Source organism: Physeter macrocephalus, chromosome 5, assembly GCF_002837175.3.
Source record: "Physeter macrocephalus isolate SW-GA chromosome 5, ASM283717v5, whole genome shotgun sequence".
NCBI lineage: Eukaryota > Metazoa > Chordata > Mammalia > Artiodactyla > Physeteridae > Physeter > Physeter macrocephalus.
In genome coordinates, this window is record NC_041218.1 from 61,092,194 (window position 1) to 61,108,551 (window position 16,358).

The following is a 16,358-nucleotide window of genomic DNA, read 5'->3' on the forward strand; positions in this document are numbered from 1 at the left end:
TCATGAAGTAGTGCAAACTAAAGTGTGGGAGAAATGACATGAATCTGAAAATGCCCTGAAGTATCCTATCTCCCTTCTCCCCCCACAGAAAGGTGGGGAGATAAAGGAAGACTGATAAAATATTGATAATAATTGAAGCTGTATAGTGGGAACACGGTGGGTCATCATATCTTTATCCTTACTTTTATGGAGTTTGAAAGTGTCTACAATAAAACACTTTTAAAGACAAAACAATAATAAGAATCAGAGTTCTTATCCTATTCAAAAGCCTCTTCTCGGTTATAGCATCTGCCAGTGTTGATCCAGCCTATCCCTGCTGGAACTCTCGCCTGGGACCCTAATCTTTCTAGTGCTTCTTCCATTCACTCCTTAAATAGGAGGCACGTGTCAGCCCTCTGTCCTCAGGTCTTCTCACTCAACTCTCCTGGGCAAAGACCTCCCCTCCCTAGGTCTTCTTATAAGATTTCTTATAAGGCTTGACTCCCAGATCCAAGTCTCTCACTCCTATCTGCTGCGCCAGAATTTCTAACTGCTTAGTGAATATACTCATGGGGGTATCTTGTAAAGGCCATAAAATTACACGTCGCTAAATCCACTACTATATGTCTCCCACCCAGCCCTCAAACCTGGTCCTTCTCCCATGTTCAAAGCTTAATTATTAGCATGTTGTTTTCCCGGTCACTTACCCTAGAAACCGGTCATTTTCAATTCTTCCAGCTTCCTTTCCCCCAGAGTAAACCAGTTACTACATTAAGCCACTTGGACCTTTGAAAGTTCAGTCAAATGCATCTTTTCCTTTTTACTCCTGACCACTGGTTCAAGGCCTCCTCAGACCATGGCCGAATGGCCACCATGGGCCCAACTGTCAGTCTGGCACTCCTCTCTGACCTCTGCATCCACCTTGCACACATCAACAGCTGCCTTGCAGCATCTCAAATCTGACTTCAATCACCCTCAGCTGAAACCTTTCATCGTAAAGATCTATCTCCAAAGCAAGGCTCTCCAGACCCTACAAGGAGTTACTCTCAGCCTGGTCTAGGGCACCCCATGCCCAGCCTGGACAGACCTTCCACACATCTGGGCCTTTGTCCACACTCTTCCCTCCACCTGGCGGAGATTATAGCCTTCTGCACTAGCTCCTGAAATTCTACCACTTGGTGGCTCAAATGCCACCACTTAGGTAAATATAACCAGGCCTCCTAACTGAAAATAACTGATCTGATCATGCGGCCTCCTGCTTGAACCTCAATTATAAGACTTGTCTTACTCCATCCTACATTATAATCAGTTATTTACATTCCTGTGTTTCTCCCGCCTTGCCAGGAAAAAGAGACTGTGTCCTGCTCATCCTACTTATGCTGTGGGCAGAATGCTTTAGATATAGCAGGTACTCAATAAACCATGGAGATAATCCTCAGTGACAGGTATTGCATAAAACCGACTGAGTGAACAAATTACAATGTATTGAACAAAAAGGGGTCCTCTGTACAAGTGTCTCCAATTTAAAAGGAAGGATGAAACCAACTGTTAAAGACCCTGTAGTGAAAAATGACCACAGTATGTATTCAATTGAAAGTAAATGAACACAGTCTTCTTTGAATTGCTAGACCCACTGCTGAAGCTATCGTGAGCCAAGATTACTCTCGACAGTACCAGAAAGTGCGTTCAGTTATTTACCACTTCCCCTAGTTTATAACTAAAATGGTCTCGGGGCTCCTCAGATCATTATATCAAAAGCAGCATCAGTTTCCCTGGTCACTCCAACTCCTCAGAGAGCAGGAAGCCGGAACACTAAGACCAATCCAGCCAGAATGTCTAACTGGGAAACAGACACCCAAGTGGGGTTGATGCTTCCCACTGCAGGCCAGGGGGTGCGTCTGTAGTGAGGACAAGTGGCATTACTACGCATTTCTGTGCGCGATTAAACATTTAGAAGTGGGACTCCCGCCATCACGGTACAAGAAAGCACTTCTAACCCTAACAAAGAACAACTTGAGAACACATTTCCAACAGTTCTTAAAGATTGGGGACGCTGAAGTCCACGAAAAACAAGGTAGACCCAGGTAGTTCTCTAATAGTAGAGTATAGTAAAAACCTTTAGTTGTGTGTTTCCCCAAACTTAAAAGTAGCTTACTGAAGATGGGGGTTGCCTTCTGAAGAACATCTGTTTATGTCATGACTGTTTCTTCTTCTGGGTGAGGAAATGAAAACTACTACCTCAAATGATAAAACAGCCACGATAACAGCATTTTGTAAGCATACATTACCTGCCAGTGTTCTAAAGTGCTTTGTCGTGATAAACCGATTTAATGCTCACGGCAACCCTATGAGGTAGGAACTATTATTAACCCCACTGGTAGCAGTTGAGGAAACGAACGTCTCGCTGACAGGAAGCAGCAAAGCTGGAATTCAAACCCAGGCAGTCCCGCTGCACTGACCTTGCTCCTAATACCTCACTATACTGCATGGGAAGCCTGGACAATGCTGCTGCCAGGAATTTGATTACAAAATATTATTTGACACTTAAGAGTCTTCATAGCTATGAGAAGATAAACATTCAATTTGCTTTTAAAGTATTCCAGGGCTTCCCTGGTGGCGCAGTGGTTGAGAGTCCGCCTGTCGATGCAGGGTACACGGGTTCGTACCCCGATCCGGGAAGATCCCACATGCTGCGGAGCGGCTGGGCCCGTGAGCCATGGCGGCTGAGCCTGCGCGTCCGGAGCCTGTGCTCCGCAACTGGAGAGGCCACAACAGTGAGAGACCCGCGTACCACAAAAAAAAAAAAAAAAAAAAAAGTATTCCAATGCTCTAGATTTTTCTGTAGCCTATTTTCACGAGAAAACAATAAAATTCCCAAAACTTTTTCATTAAGGCAAAAGTCTTTGATGAGCTCTCAAACACCAGGATTGTCCTCCTAACAACAGCAGAGACCATGCAGGAGAGAAACCAAATCTAAAGGGCCTTCTCCCAGCCTTGCTCACAACCTCAAGAGATTGAGGAGGAGAGAGACCAGTAAGGAGGCCTGGGGGGAGCTAACACCCAGGTACTCTATAAATACTCAATTCAAGAATGAATGACCTTTGAAACAAATAGCCAGGCTCACTACTCACGGTAGACTGACTTAACATCAAAGCTCTCCATTGGCACCTCTACAGCTGTTTAGGGAAAACCTAACCCTATTCAGGGCTACCAAGATGGTGAAGCATCCTAGATCTGAGTCCAGAGGGGTAAAGCTGGGACGGCGAGCTTTTGGTATGCATGGTGTATAGAGCATGGGTAGTTACCGTTCATTTCCAAAACGAAAGGGACCAGAATGGATAAACTCGTTCTTTGTGCGGGGGAGAGGAGAACAATGGCAGAAGCAATAGCTACGTTCAAATATTTAAAGGTTTAAAGGACTATCAGGTAAAAAAGAAGTTAGACTGGTTCTCTGTATTTCTTAAAGAAAAAAAAAAAAATCAGTGGAGAGAAGATAGAGGGATCAGGTTTCAGCACAAAACACAGAAGTATTTAACCTGACTATTCAGCAATGAAATGGGCTACCTTGCAAAGCAGGGGGTTCCCAGTCACTGGAAACACCTGTTCAACTACTGGCTGAGAACCATACGTCAAGGAATTTTATTTTATTTATTTATTTTTTCATATTCTATTTTATTTCATTTTATACAGGGGGTTGTGGAAGCAATCTGTTATATTGACAAATCTGAAGTTTGGGACCGGAATGGGCAGAGTTCAAGTATCAGTCACGGCGCTCCTAGCTGGGAGGGCTTAGGGAAGTGTGTTTATATCTCAGAGCCTCCGCAACACCTGACTGCACCGAGGGGTAAAAACTAGACGTCACGTGCGACCGGCACTTAATAAAAAGTAGCTTTGATTTTGGTCAAGGTGAATGGTTTAGAAACCTCTAAAGTCCGTTGCAATATAAGTTCCAGGAGTGTTTTAAAAAATCACCTAGTAAGTAAGGAACAGCCGTTCTGCTAAGTCATTCTGAACCAACAACAGGAACAGAGAGACGAAGCCCAGTTAGGGTGGAGGATGACAGGAGCAGCTGAGTGCCTGAACACTTCTACAGGCCAGGGGCTCTGCCAAAAACTTCAAAGACAGGACTTCATTCCAGCCTCACAATAATCCTGTGAAGTGATAACACCTTCATCTCCCAGAGGCACCTGAAGCTTAGGGAGGTTAAGTAACTAGTCCAACGTCACACAGCTAGGAGGTGGGAAAGCGGAGATCTTTACCAAAGCATTGTCGGATTCCAAACCTGAGAATTCCAACCACTAACTTATGCTGCCTTGGGTAAAACCATAAGTAAGGGGATCATAAGTGATCTGGACAGATAACTGGAAAAGAGATTTTAAGAAAAGTTTGGGTGGTGATTTATATATATAAATGGAACAAGAGTTTCTTAAAGAATTCTCACCTTGGATGATGGGAGAGATGGGAGAATCTACCACAAAAGAAAATACTTAAGGGGAAAGAGATGAGGTAGTTGACCGCGGGGAGAAACTTGGAGTGAGATGAGCTTTGCCTCCAGCTACAAACAAAAGAAAGCCAGAGGTACAGGTCGAAATGTAAATCTGAGAAATGCAGACAACAGGATTTTAGGGGGGAAAAAAAAAAACCCAAAAGGCTAACATTTACTGTTGTTAAGCGCAGGCTATGCTCCAGGGACAGCTGCATTTTCCTACTTCATCTTTCAATAACCTTATAAGGTGGGATTACCCACCACCTCCATTTTGTAGATGGAAAAATTAGGTAAAGAGCAGCTGAGGGTGGCGTGACGCTAAGGATGAAACTGGATATGCAGCCGGGCGGTCTGGCTCCAGAGCCATATCCTTATCCTACGTGGACTGCCCGTTCCTTTTAGGGGAAGGCCTACCAAAAACCAGAAGGAAAAAAATAATAAAGTTGTAAAAATGGATGAGATCATCCTACAATGCACAGAAAGAGCAGGCAGATGACAAAAGTGGAAGCAATACCTAAATAAGTGAGTACAGACAATGAAATCGATGGCCTGAGACCCTGTGGAAAACCCAGGGAGCCCGAATGAAGGCATAGCTCTCCCGAGAGAGCTCTTATCAGTAACAGGCCACAGGGCGCTTCCTAAACGCTGCTGATGGAGCCAGGAAGGCCTGTAAAGAGAGGGCCCTCCTTCACCTAAGGCCAGAAGGTCACAGAGCAAGGAGCTGGACGGCCACCTCTAAGGCAGTCCTGCTCCAGCACGTGAAAGGAGGCCCAGTTTCTCTTTACATTTGCCAGTGAACTGTTTTCTGTTCCCTCTATTCCGGTATGTGATGATTAATGGACTAGGCTTCTACCGTAGCAGTTTCCAACTACTTTAACACACCCATTCAGAATGCTGCAGGAGGGGAAAAAAAAAAAAATCGAACTCTTCAGAGTTGCTAGCTGTATAGAAATACACCTATATAGGGGTTACACCACTTTTGGTTTAACATTCATGCTTCTGAGAGTTCCAGGCCTGTCATTTCCTTAATAATCTCCAATTTTCAAGTGGGTATATTCTGAATGCAAAAATTCTCTCCACCTCTATTCAGATGTGCAAGTTTGTGCTTCAGCCTGAAAACAATTTATCAGGAACCAAAAAAAAAAAAAGACCAACAGACCCTCAAAACAAGCAGCAGATCCAGATGATTTATATTAGACTTATATTATAAAGCCAAGAACACCAAAAAACACCCCTGACTACTTTGCATTTTTGTGTTTTGTACAGTTTTGAAATTAAAAATATATATCTAAAACTTTAATAACAACGGGTTATCAACAAAGATATAATTCAAAAGAATTCCTTTTTGGGGTGGTGGTAGAAGAATTCTGGGGAAAATGCAGGTGGTAATTATTTATGAAAATGAGGAATAAAAAGGTATAAAGAAGGTTTGCTTATAAAATATGGTATTATATTTAGCCCTATTTCAAATAAATTCTATATTACATCAAGTATCAGGACCTCTACTATTTAATAGATAAGTATCATTTTCATAATCCTATGCTAATTTGGAGGAAAAAATTCTAGTTAAAATAAAGATCCACATATTTTTTAACTGAGTGAAAAATGGAACTTGGCAATGGAATAGGTAGAGCGATAAGTAGTTCCCATTCTCAACATTTTTCTGTGCTCCCCACATTCAGCCTATGCAGTCAGACTTCCAGAGTTCAGCATGAAATTTCATCTCCAATTCACTGGGTGGGGTCTCTAATTAAAAGGGTCTTTAGTAGCAGTGCTGCATGTGACACTGCACACACAGCAACACCTTGGCAACAACCAGTACAGAGCTTTTCCATCTCAATTTCCTTGCTCTTCTGAGTCAACGTTAAACTTCACAGTGGGTAACAGCTATATGGTGTGTTCATTTTTACCAGGATGTTACTGTAAAAGCCTGCACAACAGGCTACTCAACAAAACAGCAAGCTGATGAACACCATGGACACAACGGCACAATGAATTCTGGTTTCCTTTGCCCAGAGAGAAGAAAGTGCAGTGCGAATGAAATGAATCCTGCGTCTAATTCTCCAAGTGACCAGCCTATTCCCCCATCTCGGGTCACTTGGCGCCAAACTAGCAGTGGTTTCCATTTGGACATAAAACACAACCTCATCTCTTGGAGAAGCTGAGGGCAAAACAACATTAGCTACCTTTACTCATTATTTCATTTTGGAACATCACGTGGTACTGTATTTATGAAGCAGTACCAAAGCTGTATCACAGACCCCATCTGGTCCAACTTAAAATCAACATAAAAATCACACCCATGTTAAGAATGCAAATATAATCATGGTCTCTGGCTACTAAAGATCCAGGGTCTAGATATTTTAACTAATACAGATGGCAAGTTGGGGGACCCAGGGCAGGGGCACAAATGGCTCGGGTTACTCAATCCTAAGTAAGGACTTTGTTAGTGGTCCACTGACCTGTTTAAACAATTGTGGCTTCAGCAAGTTCTGCTACAAAGGATTGCTTTTTGTTAACACCTGAAATGCTCTTTCGGTTCCAAAGCTTGAGAATTTGATGTTGCCATGGTTGGAGGTTATGTTTTCTTTTGTTTGGTGGTGATGTTGGGCTGGCAGGGGGAACAATTTCTTTTTTAACAACACAGACTTTTGTGCTGAAAGTTTTGCCTTAAACCGGGATACCCTGACATACACAGTCACAACCCTACGACTCAGAACAGCTGACCAGGAGCAGCAAATCTCTGGCCTCCAGAGGGACGGACACGTGGTAACCACCAGCACCTGGGGGCCGCTAACTTCCAGAACTCTGCTCTCGAGGGCGCAGAACCTGAAAACCAAAATGTCCATTTCACACAAAACACTTGGGTTGGTCTGTATGCCATGTTGACCTATAAGACAAAATACTGGTTGGTTTGATTTAACAAAAAGAACCAAAACTGTTCAGTTGCCTTATTTGCATGCATATGCTCTGGCATCCAACAGGGCTAGCTTGGGGCTCACGTGATCTGATGACAAGGGTCCTAACAAATATGAATGGCTGGTCGGGACACCAGACACAGCTCTGAGTCCCAGGTTCTACTCCTAGCTCTACCAACTATGATTCACCTCTCTGGGTCTCATCATCCATCTCCTGACAAAAGGAGGACCTGAACAAAGTTATGGTAAAACACTCACATCCTTGTGATGAGGGCTTTCTGTTGGGTCAGGCAACTTCATTCTTAAACTCTATTTGATGAGAAGATATTAGAGAGGATTTTTAGCCCCACCCCCTCCCAAGCCAGCTCCCTCATTTCTTGGCTAACTAATGGAATCCCACCTTCAAAATCTGGCCTCGGCACCAATTTAGAGCACTGCTGATTTCTGCATGACTCTTCTTCCTACGGTGATAGGAGGAAGGCCTCTGGAAACAGAAGAAATTTCCTGGCTCCATGAAATGAAGAAGAGAATTTTCTTGGAAATGCTCAAGTCTGTGGGGCCATAGGTGGGGCCCCTATGGGATCCTAACCCCAAACTCAGGTGATGAGGTGGAAACAGCCCAGCCACACGCGTCAGTGGTGATTACATGCAAAGCACTCCTCACAGGCCTTCACCAACATGTCCTCCATCCCATCCCCCTGTGCTCCCAGTCTCGGTAAACCACCACCATCCTTCCACTTGCCCAAGCCTAAAATTCAGGAGTGAGCCATGAGTTCTGCATATCCTTTACTGTCCCCATCCTCACAGATCACCAAGCCTGGTCAGGCCCACCTCTTGAACTCTTCTTGAACCCCTTTTCTTTAGCTCATCACCATCACCATCCAACCCAGGCCACAGTCATTTCTCTCTTGGATTGGAAAATGGCCAGATGGTCTCCCTCTCCCAGCAGATCCCTCTCCATTCGACTGTCCACACAACAGCCAGAGCAGTCCTTCTGAAACACCAATCTGATCACGTTTGCCTCTCCTAGCTCCCCATCAGCCTTAGGATGAGACCTGAACACCAGATTCTGTGCTTTTCAACAGTCAGGGTTTTGTCATCTAGACCAATGTTTCTCAACGTGTGGCCCTCGGACCATCTGGAACCTCCCAATTCAGGATGCTTGTTTGAAAGGCAATTTCTTAGGCCCTATCCAGACCTACTGAATCAGACCCTTGGTGGGGACAGAGGCCCAGGGCACCGCCTTTTAAAATCACTTCAGAAAGATTTTACACAAAATTTGAAAACACTGCTAGAGATTTAGGAAAATTAAAACCAACTTCTGTTCCACCTGTCTCATCTTGAACAAAAACTCCTCCAAGCTTCTACGTGCTCATCTTTCATACAGAAACAATAGCAACTGCTTAACACCTAAGGCAACTGTAAAGACCAACACAAGCCAAAGCACTTTCTAAGCTGGAAAATGCTACAGGAGAGGTAGTTAACAGCAACAGTTTTCTAGTTAACAAGCATATCGCACTGGGTAGTAATCTGAGACTTTTCTATCCTGAGACCAGAGCCGTTAGAAACTCCTACGTGTAGATGATTTTTAAACTGTAATAATTATATGTGAAACATATACCCATGATTACAAACCATTATCAAGAAGTAACTGGAGGGGAATTCCCTGGTGGTCCAGTGGTTAGGACTCCATGCTTTCAATGCCAGGGTCTGGATTGGATCCCCGGTCGGGGAACTAAGATCCTGCAAGCTGCGCGGTGTGGCCAAAAAAAAAAAAAAAAAAAAAAAAAAGTAACTGGAAACAACCGTAACACGTACCCCTACTACGGCTTTTTTATAATCATATCTGGCAATTAATGGCAGGGATCAGGAATGCTAAATGTTCAGCAATGCATGACTGTACATCCCCATTCAGAAACATGGCCCCTTCCAGGAACAGAAACTAACTTCACAGCCATGGCCCTGGAGACAATATAGTGGAGTATAGTGGTAATGGCGTCATATTTTTTAATCCCTCACATGTCTGTGATCTTATGGAAGAAGTTAAGCTCTAGAACAGCGGGTCTGTACTCTTCTGGGGTACTCCTTTGGGACCCTATTGAAAGCCATGAGCATTTCCCCATAAAATTACCTGTAAATGCAAAATTTTACCCTCGAGTCTGTTTATTCTTTTGTATATAATAGGGAATAATTATAATTACCTCTCGGTATTGGGGGATGCTAGCATCAGAAACAGGATATTTAAAACCACTTTGTAAATTATAAAGGTTGTTGCTATTATTACTTCTTTTTTTGAAAGTGACTCTCAGTACCGACTCTACAGAATAATTTGGCAGAAAAACTTAAGAGGCCTTTCTTTCACTCTGTGCTCACAATTGCCTACGACTCCCATCCAATAAGAAAAAGGTAATGGATTTGAACAGACACATCTCCAAAGAAAATGTACAAGTGGCAACAAGCACATGAAAAGATACTCAACATCAGTCATTAGGGAAATGCAAATCTAAATCACAAATGAGATACTGCTAAGAGACTCTAAAGTAAAAGGCCTCAGACTCTTCATCTGTAAAATGGGTCTGTTAACTAGACCTTATAGTAGTATCTGGCCCTTTAATTTTGTACTTTGGACGGCTGCTCTAACCACACTTTGAACGTTGGTTTCGGGTTTACACCTGCCATAAGGGTTTATGCTACAAACCCTTAAGGAGTTTTGTTATAAAAGAGCATCCTCATAGAGTATACATTTTATATCTGTTTGCAGTTGTGCCTTTTGAGCTGTCAGGCGAATAAACATAGGAACGCTGCCCAGACTTGTACATTATAAGTATTTCAAAAGTTGTTGGGCTTCCCTGGTGGCGCAGTGGTTGAGAATCTGCCTGCCGATGCAGGGGACACGGGTTCAATCCCTGGTCTGGGAAGATCCCACATGCCGCAGAGCAACTAAGCCCGTGCACCACAACTGCTGAAGCCTGCGCTCTAGAGTCCACGAGCCACAACGACTGAGCCCGTGTGCTGCAACTACTGAAGCCTGCGTGCCTACAGCCCGTGCTCCGCAGCAAGAGAAGCCACCGCAATGAGAAGCCCACGCGCTGCGACGAAAAGTGGCCCCCCCTCACTGCAACTAGAGAAAATCCTGTGTGCAGCCACAAAGACCCAACATAGCCAAATAAATAAATAATTAATTAATTAAAAATAAAATAAAATATTTTTTAAATGAAGTGGAAAAAAACTGACCTTGCAGAGAATTGCACTGCTCACCAGGCACAAACGCATGCACGTACATAAGCCCAGGTTAACACACAAGAGTGTGAGGCTGATACCTTCTAGGCTCTTCAGTGGGATTGACCGGTGTTTTCGACAACAGGCTCCTTGAGGTCACAAGCACTGTGAAGCTGACCCTACGGCTGGCTGCTCCTCTTCCTCCTCAGGTGACAGGCAAGTGGCATGCATGGTGGCAGTTCTTTCACGACCTTGGCGCCAGCCAGGGAGCTGGTGCCTGTGTTTCTGAGCCCTGCCCCACAGCAGAAAGGCGGGCACAGGCTTGATAAAGCAAGAGCCCCAAACATAGGAGATTACGTTTACTTACATCTTTAAGAAGGTCCCTGCATCCAGAAAAGAGCCCCAAAGAACAAAGTATTTGAAGTTGAGGTCTGAGGCTCTGCCTTCATTCAGAAAAGACTTCCAAGGAAGCAAAGGAAGCATCTGAATGGGGACAGTGGGACAGTGACCCAGTGGTAGACACCCAAACTGGCATTTCATCGGCATTCATAGCAAGTCTATCATGACACATCCATTAATTCCTTTAACTCTGGGCCTGGAGTGGGACACAAAAGCAAAGCCCTAATTACCTACCAAGACCATTTTAATCTAGTGAAAGTTTAGCACTTGCGTTCTGGCTACAAAGTCAAAATCGTCCCATGCAGGACACTGAGGGATGAGTGTATTCACCAGTATAGAACGGAGTCCAATACAAGTGAATGCCCCACAAGCTGCAGCTGGAAACCTAATCAGTAATCCCTGAGTCATCTCATCTTTGCCTCTGGCTTGTCCATATCTTGAGGAAGGCCTAGAAGCAGCTGAGTGGATTACAGCTGACTCAATTCGGCATAATTGATATTTGCTTAAAGGGAAACCCGATCATCCTTACCACTGCTAACATCCCATTAAGACTACAAGTTAATTAGGCTGTGTTCCATAAAGTCAATTGGAGGCATCTGTCTCAATAGCATTATTGTAATTATTCCTCATCAAAATGAATACCACCTCCTACTGCGCGCGATGTCTTGTATAAACAACAGCACAAACCTAACAACTCACATTCCATTCTCCACCTGAGTTATTTAAGCAGGTTTATGTTTATATAGAACTGCAAAATGGAATTCATAGACATTAACACATTTTAAAATAAATACAAAGGCGTGTTTAAGACATCTCGTTTTTTAAGTTTTCAAAGACTGGGAAAATAAAAGCAAACTACAAAGCGTGACAAATTTTAGATATCATAACGATACCAGTGAAAGTCAAAAAGCGAGGCACCTATTAAAGTCAACCTATTACATACACTGTGCCTAAGAATGGAGACCACAAAATGCTGAGTGAACGAGCACACGTCACGGTGCACGTGTGTCCGTGTACCCTCCACCTCCGCCCCACAGCTGTGCTTCCAACCACTCCTCAGAAGACTCTGGCAAGGTCACAGGCACACGAAGGACACAGGGCCACCACGATACCCACTGCTGACGTTACTAATAACAAAGAAGAGAAGGTGTTTAGGGTAGGCAGATGGGGAGAGCGGGGCCAAAATAGGCAAAGGAGATGAAGAGCTATAAACCTACAGTAATAAAGGAGCCACGAGGATGTCATACACAACATTAGGAATATGGTCAATATGGTAATAACTTTGTATGGGGACAGATGGTTACCAGACTTATCATGGTGAACATGTCAGAATGTATGCAAATGTCAAACCACTATATAGTACACCTAAAACTAACATAATATTGTATATCAACTACATTTCAATTTTTTAAAAAAAGAAGAAAAAGATGGTTTCCTTGGCAAATTTTTCCTCAAGACCCACGACTTAAACACAGCAAACTAATTCCCTTAAACAAGTCTTTTAAATATTATATTTAATAAAATAAAATTGTTAGAGAAACAAAACAAATGCGTCAAAATTTGAAAGAGTGGTTTATCACATAGACCTATACATTATCTAGATATTGATCTCTAGTGACTAAACAATATCTGAATCAACACAGTCTTAAAATTATGCTTCAGGAGGAAAACTAAACTGTGATCATATTTTGTTACTAGCCTTCTGTTAGTATCATCAGTGGCCTAGTGAAATTATCACGAAGCAGGGAGTGAAGAGAGGAAGTCAGGAGGGACTGGGTCAGGGGCGTCCCAGAAATGTAGACAACTCCCACAGAGCTGATCCCCGGATACGGACAGCTAGTGCTCTGAACAGTGATTCTCAAACTTGGCAACACGATAGAAGTGCCTGAAAAGCTGTAAATACCCCAAGGCCCAAGCAGTCCCTCCCTGCCCTCCATCACACACACCCACAAAATCTAATCTCTAGAGGTGGGGGACCCAAACAACAATAGTCTTTAAAACTCCCGAGGTGATTCCAATATGCAGTCAGGGTCTAGATCCAGTGTCTTGGCTATAAAACGGCCTCAGGTGAAATGATTCTATGGTTAGATGCTGAGGATGACACCTGTCCATTTCCCAAGGGAAAACAAAATATTGGTAAGTAGTGGTGGAACCAGTCAAAGACCAAGAGTTCAGGTTCTGATTTTTGTCCCTCCTGATTTATGTGCCCTTTCAGCAAATCATTTGATTTCCTGGGTCCTCAACGTGTATTCCATTTAAGCAGGAAGGGGTTCTGCAGAGCCTGTAAGAGTCTATTTAATCCTATAGTTTCTACATACTAATAAAGAAATACTTCCAAATAGGATGGTTTGGCCAGGGTTAGCAAATGCGCATCACGATCCTAGTTTTACTTATTCACTCTTTTGAACTTTTTATAAGGGCTATAGACCCACCAGTAAAAACTGAGTGAATTCCGCATATGTCAGGTGTCTTTTTCTTTCTTTTCCAAAGTGTAGTTGCACAAATTCTGAATCCCAGTTAAATGGAATATGTTGATGAATTGTGGTCTGTCCAAAAACTTGCTTAACGTCCTCTGAAATGAGAAAAGAAAGGTTGATTAAAACAAAGCAAATTGGGTTCTTCCTTGTAAAACCTGCTATTAAATGGATATTGCTACTTTCTTTGTATAAAAAGTAACTCAACTTTAAAAACACAGATTATAAAATCATGGCAGAAATAGAACTGGGAGTCCCATGAAGTCAAAGTTAATAATGCCATCCAATAAAATAAAAGGAAAAAATCAAGAAGTCACGCACACACAAAAAGCCCTAAAAGGCAGTCGCAAACCAAAGTAATAAGCTAAATCTCATATCATCATCCGTTTTGTTTCAACAAATATTATTTTCTAGGCACAGGGGATATGATTCAATCTTCAGTGGCAGGAAACACACATATACATACAGAAACACATAGAACACTATACAAGTCTTAAATATAGTCCTCTTTAACAAGCTATTAAAATGTTTTTGAGGGTTTAGAAATCAGTTAGATATAAATCTTGAAGCATATATTCAACAGCACTAAGACTCTATTTAAGCTTTAAAAAGTTCCACTGTTCATCAGGCCACACTTAAAGGTAACGGGAAGAAGGGCCAACAGCCCAATCCTTTAACTTTATCCTGCACACTCTGGCTTGACAGAAGTTCTCAAATGGTCCAAATAATCCCATTTTAAGATGGGCTGCCAAATGTACTGTAGTATTGGTTCTTCCCCTCTTTTTAGCCTCTACCACAAAACTGTAAGAGGACTGACAGAGAACGAAAAACAACAATATGAAAAACCTTACTTTTCTAAAGCCTCACGTTTTTATTTACTAGTCTCCCCGCCTCCCAACATGAGTGTATGTTTGGAGGGTAAAGGGACACAAATTATATTAATGAATTTGTCCCGGTCTTCACATCTTTAAATATATCTACCAAACCTGCTCACTTTTATGAGCAAACTGTGCCTGCTACCTTGTTTTTTTTCCCTTTGCAACTATTTAAAAAAAGAAGTAAATTCTTTAATTCTCTAAAGGGTGCCAAAAACCTTGGCACGTGTTTCCACTGTTTCCCCCAAATTTCCTACTTCCATCCACCCTTACACTCACAAGTTTTTATTCCATGCTTTTAAAGTTTCCAGAAACTTTTAAAGTCTTGCCATGAAGAAACAGTAGTGCTGCCGTCAGTGTAAGATTGGGTGTGTATCTGCACGGAGAAGGCAGTAAAAAATCAGAATTATGCCAGGCATAAATTTTATAAAAGATGGCAGAAAACCTCAGGCTGGCCCTGATAAGGACAATAAAATAAGAAGTTTTTAAGTGTAACCCTCAATTTCTTTGAATTTATTCTGTCTTCTCCACTTTTAGGAAAAAAGAGAAAAAAAAGAGAGAAAGGACATAAGAAAAATGAAGTGAATCAAGAATTGAGGATCTGAGTGGGGGGTGATGAATGAAATGAACTAAAGCAGGAGGAGACTCTGCAAGTTTCTTTTTGGCTCTAAAACCTCTGAGAAGGAATTACCGAACTGAAAGTCAAATTACTTGTGTTTAAATTCTACTACTAATAGTAGCTAAAATTTCTTAGGCACTTACCATGTGCCAGGTATTATTCTAGTGGCTATATGTAACCTGGATAATCTGTAGCTCCTTTCCCATTCTAAATTTCTATGCCTCTGTATGAAGCAGGCCCACGATAGATTCAAGGAAGGCCCACAATCTTCTAATCAATCTTCTAATCAAGACCAATAAATGATCTAATGAGAAACGATGTTCAAATGACAAAGATGTGACCAAAAGAAAAAAAAAAAACACAATTTTTTACTCTATGAAAAAATGTTTATATACTATAATAAAATTTTAGAGAAATATACAAACAAAAATGACTTTGTGGCCATTTTTCTGCCAAGCTGGTGAAATAAAGATTCCTCTCTGCCAAGTATTCTGGGAAAATAACTTTTCAATGCAATAATCATGGGATAGCTGTCAAAAACGAGGTCCTTCCTTTTCTTGACCCCTTCTTCAACGTCCTATAGAAAGTAACAGAAGGTATTAACCCAATATTGGAGACATGGGTGGATGGAAGGTTAAGTAAAAGTCATAAAGAAATGATGACTCTGGGGAACAAAAAGCGCAACACTGGAAATCTTGACGAAGTTAGTGATAGAGCTGGAAAGACAGAAGTTCATGATGAAAGTTTGGTTATGTTGTAATAGAAGACTTCAGAGGTGACAGGACATGAGATCTACGTGCTGTGTTGCGTTTGTATGTTGAATCCATAGTCCCTAGGACCTTAAATATGACTATATTTTGGAGACAAGTTCTTCAAAGAGATAAGTTAAAATGAGGTCGTTGGGGGCGGGGGTGGCCTAATGTCATATGACTGCCATGCTTATAAGAAAAGTAGATTAGGACACGGACATGCACAGAGGAAGACCATGTGAAGACACAAGGAGAAGACTGTCATTTACAAGCCAAGGAGAGAGGCCTCAAAAGACACCAATCCTGCCAACACCTTGATCTTGGACTTCCTGCCTCCAGAACTGTAAGAAAATTCATTTCTGTCGTTTAAGCCACCCAGTCTGTGGCACTTTGTTATGGCAACCCCAGCAAACTATTACAATGAGAAACAGGAACTCCCACAGCAGTGATGAGGACGTTACCCAGAAAGACCCTCCATATCTCCTGCTACCACCGTAAGCAAGACGAGAGACATTTACAAAAGCAGGCATGTTATAAAAAGGATGTGTCAGCTGGATATTCAAATCAATTAAATGTAGTAAAAATGTGTTTTAGGCTAAATATATGCAAATTACATGTATTAATACAAAGAAAAGTAACA

The 16,358-nt window shown here is 42.2% G+C and overlaps 1 protein-coding gene across 11 annotated transcripts in view; it reads right to left on the reverse strand.

The window, feature by feature from the left end:
- SLC25A13 (solute carrier family 25 member 13) overlaps nt 1-16,358 on the reverse strand; it is a 262,700-nt gene that overhangs the window by 131,458 nt on the left and 114,884 nt on the right. For 10 of the 11 annotated variants that reach the window (XR_008617418.1, XR_003679894.2, XR_008617416.1 and 7 more), the window contains one exon: nt 13,434-13,573. Coding sequence is in view for 5 of the 11 variants with exons in the window: in XM_024127441.3 (XP_023983209.1) it covers nt 13,434-13,573 (140 nt within the window). In the remaining 6 variants the exon portion in view is untranslated. Of the gene's footprint in view, nt 1-9,018; nt 9,134-10,969; nt 11,142-13,433; nt 13,574-16,358 lie in introns of those variants that run through there. The other variant, XM_055084997.1, reaches the window with a different exon arrangement.